The 12107-nt window shown below is 49.0% G+C and overlaps 1 protein-coding gene across 8 annotated transcripts in view; it reads right to left on the bottom strand.

Moving 5' to 3' along the window:
- Positions 1-12107, bottom strand: part of PMEPA1 (prostate transmembrane protein, androgen induced 1) — a 172353-nt gene that overhangs the window by 33193 nt on the left and 127053 nt on the right. Inside the window, exon 1 of one of the 8 annotated variants that reach the window (XM_069951452.1) lies at positions 7669-8132. The exons of 6 other annotated variants lie outside the window; for them this stretch is intronic. In XM_069951452.1, the coding sequence (XP_069807553.1) occupies positions 7669-7771 (103 nt within the window). In that variant the 5' untranslated portion in view covers positions 7772-8132. Of the gene's footprint in view, positions 1-6087; positions 6165-7668; positions 8133-12107 lie in introns of those variants that run through there. One more of the 8 variants, XM_069951457.1, reaches the window with a different exon arrangement.

The following is a 12107-nucleotide window of genomic DNA, read 5'->3' as shown; positions in this document are numbered from 1 at the left end:
TTTTTTTTCTTCTCTCTCTCGTGATGTTCCAAATTCTGTTCTTTTCCTGTTAAAATTAGATTTGCAGAACAGATACCAGATCTCAGCATCCAAGAGGACACAAAGCCGAGCATCTGACGCCTGCCAGGACTGGCTGACTTCACAAGGAAATCTGTGCCCACCGGGGGAGGGAGCCGAGAGGGCCACCATATAGTGCACTTAAAGGGGAACTCTACCTGCAGCTTATAAATGGGCTGGAACATTGGAAGACAAGCTGGAGATATGTCACATAAGGAACAAGGGGGAGCAGGAGCTTTCTGCCTGGTCTGTCAGTCATCCCAACATAAAGCATGGCAGCTATGGCCTCTCCTCAGCCACAATGGCTGATAACAGAGAGCAATAAACTGTATTACATGCCTCCCAGGCTGATAACAGAGAGCAATACACTGTACTACATGCCTCCCAGGCTGATAACAGAGAGCAATAGCTTATAGGGGAAGTGCATACAATCTATTGCTCCCTGTTATCTGCAAATTCAGACCATAGAGCAGCTGAATATAGGAAACATGGCTCTCCTGGCTGATAACAGGGAGTAATAGATACTAGTTGGGTATATATGATGCATACGTTTAGCTCTCCAGGCTGATAACAGGGAGTAATAGACTAGATTACCGATAACACAACGCAAAAAAAAAATAAAAAATCTTTATTCACCAAAACAAATAGAAAGCGGCCAAAATGGAGAGCAAAATCGCCCAGTGTCCCCAGTCCTATCAGGTGTAACCTGCTGCCGCTAAGTGACTGACAGTGAAGAGGTTGTGCAGCAGCTGCAGACAGCACGTCGGCTCTCACACACACACTGGCTGCTTATTTGCCCCCAGACGGGAATAAAAAAAAAAATCCCAGACAGACGTCTGCAAGATGCTGCCATCCTGAGGATGAGGAGTTACCGCCATAACCTACATGAATGTGACAGCAAGGGGGGGGGGGGGGGGGGGGGGGGTGCCCCTCACCTGAGGCTCCAACCACCACAATAGCTAGGCTGAGAGGGTCTTACATTTTATTAATATACAGATTATATAAATATAGATAGCGATATTTACACACACACAGATATACATATACAGTATACACATACATATATGTGTGTGCACATTGTTCTTTTTGCTTTCCTCCCTGTATATGTGTGTAAGTAGTCTGTTACTTTTGACCCGACGTGTTTCGAGCCCGCTGTGCACCCCTACATGTTCACCATCATCGACCATAATCTCACATCAGCACTTTCTTATTTTTACGGTGACGGATGGGTTAACGGGAAGCCGTGTGCGTCCCCACAGCTTCATCTCCCGTCTATGACCGGACGGGCGCCGGGGCTTCAATCCTACGCATATATTTATCAAACGCCCGTGAAATTAATTCACTGCAAACCGCGATTTCACGCTAGTTGTGGAGAGCAGAGGCAGAAAGGAGGATGAGGAGGGGGGAAGAAGAGAGCTCCCCCAAGATGATGTTATGGGAAAACTCCGACTCTATGATCACCCGGGGGGGTTGGTGGCACCGAACTTCACAGGCAGGACGCGGTAACAATGTATCAGACAGGTATCAGACAGACGGGAGGAGGATGAGACCGGTCCGTCTGCGCTATGATCGGACGCCACGCTTCTCCTAATGATGGAGTTGATGACTTTTGACAATTTTCTCGTCTTAATGACCTTGGGCCGGAGCAGGGGAGGGCGGACGTAACGCCCTGGAAGGCAACGCGGGTGACAGATCTAATAACAGTGATCCCTTACTGCACAGATGTAGCAGAGCCGACTCATAGATAACAGGGAGCCGTGCCAGACGACAAACACAGCTCTGCTGCATCAGTACTGGAGCCAATGTCACTGGATGGTAAACCAGCGTATTATATGGCGAATATTATACTGGAAAGCAGATTATAAGATATAAACGTTGGTTGTCATGGCGACAATGGGAAACTGAAAATTGGCATGTGTGTCCCAGCCAATGTAGACAGGTGTAGCAGAGGCGACTTTGTCCCTTTGGGCACCAGGTTGGGATGATAGAGACTCATGTAAAGACCAAATGACAAACTCAGATCTGCTAAGTGTGCATAGACGCTCCATGCAGACATATCCCCGTATTACAGGCTTCCGTCTGGTGACACAACCAGTCAGGATGCGGCAGATCTCAGCCTGTAATGGCGACATTAATACTCCAGAAAACAGCAGAAGCCGCCACCGCCGCCAGACGACATCGAGCCGGAGCTGCAGACGCTTCACCTGGGGGGCAGTGATGGCATCTCCTGCTTACAGAGCGTCTGCCGCAAGTCATCCCCCGCCATAGAGCTGCGTCCGACAGTCAGCCCTGAGTCACCGGACATCACAGACCCGCAGCATGAAGAAGCCCTCAGGAATGCCGTATACCGGGGATACATATATACAGCCATCTATACACCGGGATACACATATACAGCCATCTATAGACTGGGGATACACATATACAGCCATCTACAGACCGGGGATACACATATACAGCCACCTATATACCGGGGATACACATATACAGCCATCTATAGACCGGGGATACACATATACAGCCACCTATAGACCGGGGATACACATATACAGCCATCTATAGACCGGGGATACACATATACAGCCATCTATAGACCGGGGATACACATATCTATATACCGGGGATACACATATACAGCAATCTATATACCGGGGATACACAGCCATCTATAGACCGGGGATACACATATACAGCCATCTATACACCAGGGATACACATATACAGCCATCTATATACCGGGGATACACATATACAGCCATCTATAGACCGGGGATACACATATCTATATACCGGGGATACACATATACAGCAATCTATATACCGGGGATACACAGCCATCTATAGACCGGGGATACACATATACAGCCATCTATACACCGGAGATATACAGCCATCTATAGACCGGGGATACACATATACAGCCATCTATAGACTGGGGATACACATATACAGCCATCTATATACCGGGGATACACATATACAGCAATCTATATACCGGGGATACACAGCCATCTATAGACCGGGGATACACATATACAGCCATCTATACACCGGAGATATACAGCCATCTATAGACCGGGGATACACATATACAGCCATCTATAGACTGGGGATACATATATACAGCCATCTATAGACCGGGGATACACATATACAGCCATCTATAGACCGGGGATACACATATACAGCCATCTATAGACCGGGGATACACATATACAGCCATCTATAGACCGGGGATACACATATACAGCCATCTATATACCGGGGATACACATATACAGCCATCTATAGACCGGGGATACACATATACAGCCATCTATAGACCGGGGATACACATATACAGCCATCTATAGACCGGGGATACACATATACAGCCATCTATAGACCGGGGATACACATATACAGCCATCTATAGACCGGGGATACACATATACAGCCATCTATAGACTGGGGATACACATATATCTATATACCGGGGATACACAGCCATCTATACACCAGGGATACACATATACAGCCATCTATAGACCGGGGATACACATATACAGCCATCTATAGACCGGGGATACACATATACAGCCATCTATAGACCGGGGATACACATATACAGCCATCTATAGACCGGGGATACACATATACAGCCATCTATAGACTGGGGATACACATATATCTATATACCGGGGATACACAGCCATCTATACACCAGGGATACACATATACAGCCATCTATAGACCGGGGATACACATATACAGCCATCTATAGACCAGGGATACACATATACAGCCATCTATAGACCGGGGATACACATATACAGCCATCTATAGACCGGGGATATACATATACAGCCATCTATAGACCGGGGATACACATATACAGCCATCTATAGACCGGGGATACACATATACAGCCATCTATAGACTGGGGATACACATATACAGCCATCTATATACCGGGGATACACATATACAGCCATCTATAGACTGGGGATACACATATATCTATATACCGGGGATACACATATACAGCCACCTATACACCGGGCATACACATATACAGCCACCTATACACCGGGCATACACATATACAGCCACCTATACACCGGGGATACACATATACAGCCACCTATATACCGGGGATACACATATACAGCCATCTATAGACCGGGGATATACAGCCATCTATAGACCGGGCAGACACATATACAGCCACCTATACACCGGGCATACACATATACAGCCACCTATAGACCTATATACACAGCCCCATTCATTTATATATATATATATATATATATATATATATATATATATATATATATACACACACTGCTTATAGACAGATAAGGACACACATATACACACACTACATATAGACAGACACATCTATATACACACGCACCACATATAGACAGACACATCTGTATACACACACACACCACATTATATATATATATATATATATATATATATATATATATAGATAGATAGACACACACCAGTAATAGTGATGAATGAGCATTAACCCTTGATTCTTCCCTAAACCCCCTATAGCTTCAGTCTCCAGGACAAACTATAAAAACTCCAACCCCCATCATCCACTACACTGGAGAGCAGTCTCTCTCTCTACCTACTATCTCCTACCGTTTCCCTAAAAATTACCCTGGCTTCATTGGCAGAGTTTTTGGAACAGACTTAAATTATAACAGAATACAAGACCCGGTGTTATTCAGAGAAAATATCTCCTATCAATCTCTCTCTCTATCTCTCTTTTATCTATCTATCTCCTATCAATCTCTCTTCTATCTCTCTTCTATCTATCTATCTATCTCTCTTCTATCTATCTATCTATCTCTCTTCTATCTATCTATCTATCTATCTCTCTTCTATCTATCTATCTATCTATCTCTCTTCTATCTATCTATCTATCTATCTATCTCTCTTCTATCTATCTATCTATCTCTCTCCTATCTATCTATCTATCTCTCTCTCTTCTATCTCTCTCTCTCTTCTATCTCTCTCTCTCTTCTATCTCTCTCTCTCTTCTATCTCTCTCTCTCTTCTATCTCTCTCTCTCTTCTATCTCTCTCTCTCTTCTATCTCTCTCTCTCTCTTCTATCTCTCTCTCTCTCTTCTATCTCTCTCTCTCTTCTATCTCTCTCTCTCTTCTATCTCTCTCTCTCTTCTATCTCTCTCTCTCTTCTATCTCTCTCTCTCTTCTATCTCTCTCTCTCTTCTATCTCTCTCTCTCTTCTATCTCTCTCTCTCTTCTATCTCTCTCTCTCTTCTATCTCTCTCTCTCTTCTCTCTCTCTCTCTCTTCTATCTCTCTCTCTCTTCTATCTCTCTCTCTCTTCTATCTCTCTCTCTCTTCTATCTCTCTCTCTCTTCTATCTCTCTCTCTCTTCTATCTCTCTCTCTCTTCTATCTCTCTCTCTCTTCTATCTCTCTCTCTCTTCTATCTCTCTCTCTCTTCTATCTCTCTCTCTCTTCTATCTCTCTCTCTCTTCTATCTATCTCTCTCTTCTATCTATCTCTCTCTCTCTCTCTTCTATCTATCTCTCTATTCTCTCTCTCTCTCTCTCTTCTATCTATCTTAATCACCGGAGATCAATAATCACTCAATCCTCCATTTCCAATACCCCGGATGACCCCACAATCCTCAGCTCTGTCTCCTCTTCTATAGTTTTCATCTAACCCCCTACACTTCCATTAGTCTGGCAATGGTTTGGTACACCGGCACAGTCTCCTCTCTATAGATTATAATTCAGTCTTATTCACAAAAATCCCATATTTTCAGCCCAAAGTGGAGAAGGACAGAGCATGAAGGAGCCTTGTGTGTTATCACCCAGGGGAAGGGGATTCTATGGGGTCTCCTTAAATCCACTGTGCTGCTGTGGAGGAGAGGACATTGCTGTCTTCCTCCCGTCTCCCACATTTTTGGTGCAGTCCCCATAATCCCTCTTCAGTGCGGGGACATTAAATCCCGGTTGCGGCTGGAGGAAGCCGCTCGCCTCACGCTATTAAAACTTACGCAGTAAATTCTCCGCTTCCTGGGAGAACTCGTAAAAACATTCTGCGAGTCCCCGTTTTATTTGAAGTTCTCCTGTGTGACGGGGGGCAGAGTCACCCCTGGGGTGCAGCCGTCCCCCCGCTGCCGCATTCCTCCTCTATAGAAGGTGACTAAGCCGCTTTATGGAAGTTTCTGCGCAAAGAAAAAAAACGGGGAAAAAAAACAAAAGCAAAACAAGTTTTGGAGACGTTGTGTCAGTGTCGCAGACGGAGGGGGCTGAGGTCACCGGGAAGGGGGGGGGGATACTGGGGGGACCAGAGGGGCTGCAAACTCCATACAACAAGGGGCTGTGATGGGGGTCTGTAAAGCTGCAGAGCATGTAGTCAGCTATGAGTGGGGGTCTACGGAGCTGTGAAGGGGGTCTGTAAAGCTGCAGAGCATGTAGACAGCTATGAGTGGGGGTCTACGGAGCTGTGATGGGGGTCTGTAAAGCTGCAGAGCATGTAGTCAGCTATGAGTGGGGGTCTACAGGGCTGTGATGGGGGTCTGTAAAGCTGCAGAGCATGTAGTCAGCTATGAGAGGGACTTTTAAGTCTGTATGGCTGAGAAAGGGGGTCCACAGGGATGTAAGGATATGGTGGGGGTCTGCTAGGCTGTGAGTGGTCTATGGTCCATGGGGTTGTAGGACTGTGGTGGGGGTCTGCTAGGCTGTGAGTGGTCTATGGTCCATGGGGTTGTAGGACTGTGGTGGGGGTCTGCTAGGCTGTGAGTGAAGTCTAGACAGCTGATGAAGGGGTCTGCAGAGTTGTAGGACTGTGGTGGGGGTCCACACAGCTAAGGAGGGTATTTACACGGCTGCTGTGGGGGGGTCACACAGCTGACAAGGGGGGTGCAGAAGTTTGTGGGGTCACAGTGTGTGTGGGGGGGGGGGGGGGTCTGAGGAAGCAAAGTGACATAGGACGGTATAAGGGGGCTACAGGTTTCCCAGAATAGCTTAAAATAATTCCCCACCGCCACAAAAAAGATTATATTATATACATATACAAAATAGTAACTAAACCAAGAAGACGTAAAGTAACCAGACAGGCGAGAAAGAGTTAATACCCCCCCCCCCCCCCCCCGGATGAAAGTGACAAGCCGCTCCAGCAAGGGGTTAAACTGCACCAAGTACATTGGGGGCAATGGAGGCATTTCCACCAAAAGACGGCAGCTCCCAGGGACCCATCCCCAACAAGACAGGGATCAGTCCGGGGGGGGGGGAACAAGACGGAGGGGGATCAAGGGGGATTAGTCCTTGGTGACAGCCCCCCCAATAGTCACACGACTAACAGCAACAATTCATCCAGGAGAACCCCAATACCAGAGAAGGGAGGTGACTGTGGCAGCACAGAGGCTCCAATGTCTCCCTCACCTCCTGGATGGCAGAGCTGAGGCTGCAGAATGCTCGCTCCCCCTCCCTCCCCGCCTGCTGCTGCCTCCTATACTACACAATGTACAGCCAACTCCAGGAAAAGTTTCTGTCCAGGCAGCACAAGTGCCAATAAGCTGCCAAGTGGCTGCCAGCCCCCCCCCCCCCCCCCAAAGAGCCTGCAGGGTACTCACTGATCTCCATGCTTTGGAACAAGGACCTCTTGCAGTTGCAGGAGCAGGAGACATTGGACTGGATGGCAGAGCTGGTGCTGTTCAAACCCATCAAGTCATACATTAAAGAGGAGCAGCTCCAGGAGGAAGAGTCAGCGGTGGCGGCGGTCACTGGGGGCCCCAGGGCTGGGGGCTCCGCTGCTGGGACATGGCAGGCAGGGTGGGGGCAGCTGCTGCTGGTGGTGGTGCTCCTGGGGAGAGGGCGGCTGCTGGTGGTCGTGCTCCCGGGGCAGGCACAGTTACTTTGTAGCAGCTCCTGTCAGAGAGGGGGCGCCCCAGCCTTAGAGGACCAGTCCACAGCTCGGTGCCGGCTGAGGAGCGCTCACTAAGTCCCAGTCCTTCCTTCCTTCCCCCTCCTCAAGTCCAAGGAGATTGCCGTGCAGCCGGATCCAACCCCAGGCAGCCAGACGGGCCGTGACGTCAGCGCCAGACTGGGACTGCCCCGGCCGCGCGGGGGGGGAGGCGGGCTGACGGACAGCGCGGGCAGCCAATCCCGGCCGGGAGGGGGAGGGCGCAGCTCTTAAAGGGGAAGCTGCCTGTAACACCCCAGGCTGCCCAATAGAGGGAAGTTACAGCTGCTGCGACTTTTTGGATGAATTAGAAGTATCTTATATATATTTTTATATAGAGTGTAAGCTCCTGTGGTCACAACATGAACAGGCGAATTCGATTATTAAGATAAATAACACCTGGTGCCCAGGGCTGTAAGTGGCAGAGCTGGGGGGCTGCTGCGTCATCATGACGTCACTATGTAACAATACCTGGTGATGTCATGATGACGCAGCAGCCCCCTGGTATATAGAGGGGTACTGTGACTGGTATATAGAGGGGGCACTGTGAGTGGTATATAGAGGGGGCACTGTGAGTGGTATATAGAGGGGCACTGTGACTGGTATATAGAGGGGCACTGTGACTGGTATATAGAGGGGGCACTGTGACTGGTATATAGAGGGGCACTGTGAGTGGTATATAGAGGGGGCACTGTGACTGGTATATAGAGGGGCACTGTGACTGGTATATAGAGGGGCACTGTGACTGGTATATAGAGGGGGCACTGTGACTGGTATATAGAGGGGCACTGTGAGTGGTATATAGAGGGGGCACTGTGAGTGGTATATAGAGGGGGCACTGTGACTGGTATATAGAGGGGGCACTGTGAGTGGTATATAGAGGGGCACTGTGACTGGTATATAGAGGGGCACTGTGACTGGTATATAGAGGGGCACTGTGACTGGTATATAGAGGGGGCAATGTGACTGGTATATAGAGGGGGCACTGTGAGTGGTATATAGAGGGGCACTGTGAGTGGTATATAGAGGGGCACTGTGAGTGGTATATAGAGGGGGCACTGTGAGTGGTATATAGAGGGGGCACTGTGAGTGGTATATAGAGGGGGCACTGTGAGTGGTATATAGAGGGGCACTGTGACTGGTATATAGAGGGGGCACTGTGACTGGTATATAGAGGGGGCACTGTGACTGGTATATAGAGGGGCACTGTGACTGGTATATAGAGGGGCACTGTGACTGGTATATAGAGGGGCACTGTGACTGGTATATAGAGGGGGCAATGTGACTGGTATATAGAGGGGGCACTGTGAGTGGTATATAGAGGGGGCACTGTGAGTGGTTTATAGAGGGGGCACTGTGACTGGTATATAGAGGGGCACTGTGACTGGTATATAGAGGGGGCACTGTGAGTGGTATATAGAGGGGCACTGTGACTGGTATATAGAGGGGGCACTGTGACTGGTATATAGAGGGGGCACTGTGACTGGTATATAGAGGGGGCACTGTGACTGGTATATAGAGGGGGCACTGTGACTGGTATATAGAGGGGCACTGTGACTGGTATATAGAGGGGGCACTGTGACTGGTATATAGAGGGGGCACTGTGACTGGTATATAGAGGGGGCACTGTGACTGGTATATAGAGGGGGCACTGTGACTGGTATATAGAGGGGGCACTGTGAGTGGTATATAGAGGGGGCACTGTGACTGGTATATAGAGGGGGCACTGTGACTGGTATATAGAGGGGCACTGTGACTGGTATATAGAGGGGGCACTGTGACTGGTATATAGAGGGGGCACTGTGACTGGTATATAGAGGGGCACTGTGACTGGTATATAGAGGGGGCACTGTGACTGGTATATAGAGGGGGCACTGTGAGTGGTATATAGAGGGGCACTGTGACTGGTATATAGAGGGGGCACTGTGACTGGTATATAGAGGGGGCACTGTGACTGGTATATAGAGGGGGCACTGTGACTGGTATATAGAGGGGCACTGTGACTGGTATATAGAGGGGGCACTGTGACTGGTATATAGAGGGGCACTGTGACTGGTATATAGAGGGGCACTGTGACTGGTATATAGAGGGGGCACTGTGACTGGTATATAGAGGGGGCACTGTGACTGGTATATAGAGGGGGCACTGTGACTGGTATATAGAGGGGGCACTGTGACTGGTATATAGAGGGGGCACTGTGACGTGGTATATAGAGGGGCACTGTGACTGGTATATAGAGGGGGCACTGTGACTGGTATATAGAGGGGGCACTGTGAGTGGTATATAGAGGGGGCACTGTGACTGGTATATAGAGGGGGCACTGTGACTGGTATATAGAGGGGCACTGTGACTGGTATATAGAGGGGGCACTGTGAGTGGTATATAGAGGGGGCACTGTGACTGGTATATAGAGGGGGCACTGTGAGTGGTATATAGAGGGGCACTGTGACTGGTATATAGAGGGGGCACTGTGACTGGTATATAGAGGGGGCACTGTGACTGGTATATAGAGGGGGCACTGTGACTGGTATATAGAGGGGGCACTGTGACTGGTATATAGAGGGGGCACTGTGACTGGTATATAGAGGGGGCACTGTGACTGGTATATAGAGGGGGCACTGTGACTGGTATATAGAGGGGGCAATGTGACTGGTATATAGAGGGGGCACTGTGACTGGTATATAGAGGGGGCACTGTGACTGGTATATAGAGGGGGCACTGTGACTGGTATATAGAGGGGCACTGTGACTGGTATATAGAGGGGGCACTGTGACTGGTATATAGAGGGGGCACTGTGACTGGTATATAGAGGGGGCACTGTGACTGGTATATAGAGGGGGCACTGTGACTGGTATATAGAGGGGGCACTGTGACTGGTATATAGAGGGGGCACTGTGACTGGTATATAGAGGGGCACTGTGACTGGTATATAGAGGGGGCACTGTGACTGGTATATAGAGGGGGCACTGTGAGTGGTATATAGAGGGGCACTGTGACTGGTATATAGAGGGGGCACTGTGACTGGTATATAGAGGGGCACTGTGACTGGTATATAGAGGGGCACTGTGACTGGTATATAGAGGGGGCACTGTGACTGGTATATAGAGGGGGCACTGTGAGTGGTATATAGAGGGGCACTGTGACTGGTATATAGAGGGGGCACTGTGACTGGTATATAGAGGGGGCACTGTGACTGGTATATAGAGGGGCACTGTGACTGGTATATAGAGGGGGCACTGTGACTGGTATATAGAGGGGGCACTGTGAGTGGTATATAGAGGGGGCACTGTGACTGGTATATAGAGGGGGCACTGTGACTGGTATATAGAGGGGGGCACTGTGAGTGGTATATAGAGGGGCACTGTGACTGGTATATAGAGGGGGCACTGTGACTGGTATATAGAGGGGGCACTGTGAGTGGTATATAGAGGGGGCACTGTGAGTGGTATATAGAGGGGCACTGTGACTGGTATATAGAGGGGGCACTGTGAGTGGTATATAGAGGGGCACTGTGACTGGTATATAGAGGGGGCACTGTGAGTGGTATATAGAGTGGGCACTGTGACTGGTATATAGAGGGGGCACTGTGACTGGTATATAGAGGGGGCACTGTGACTGGTATATAGCGGGGCACTGTGACTGGTATATAGAGGGGGCACTGTGACTGGTATATAGAGGGGGCACTGTGACTGGTATATAGAGGGGCACTGTGACTGGTATATAGAGGGGGCACTGTGACTGGTATATAGAGGGGGCACTGTGAGTGGTATATAGAGGGGGCACTGTGAGTGGTATATAGAGGGGCACTGTGACTGGTATATAGAGGGGGCACTGTGACTGGTATATAGAGGGGGCACTGTGACTGGTATATAGAGGGGGCACTGTGACTGGTATATAGAGGGGCACTGTGACTGGTATATAGAGGGGGCTCTGTGACTGGTATATAGAGGGGGCACTGTGACTGGTATATAGAGGGGGCACTGTGAGTGGTATATAGAGGGGGCACTGTGAGTGGTATATAGAGGGGCACTGTGACTGGTATATAGAGGGGGCACTGTGACTGGTATATAGAGGGGGCACTGTGAGTGGTATATAGAGGGGGCACTGTGA

The sequence above is a fragment of the Dendropsophus ebraccatus genome, chromosome 14 (assembly GCF_027789765.1).
Source record: "Dendropsophus ebraccatus isolate aDenEbr1 chromosome 14, aDenEbr1.pat, whole genome shotgun sequence".
Taxonomy (NCBI): domain Eukaryota; kingdom Metazoa; phylum Chordata; class Amphibia; order Anura; family Hylidae; genus Dendropsophus; species Dendropsophus ebraccatus.
Note: the sequence above shows the minus strand (reverse complement) of the source record. Positions and strands in the feature narration are given on the sequence as shown.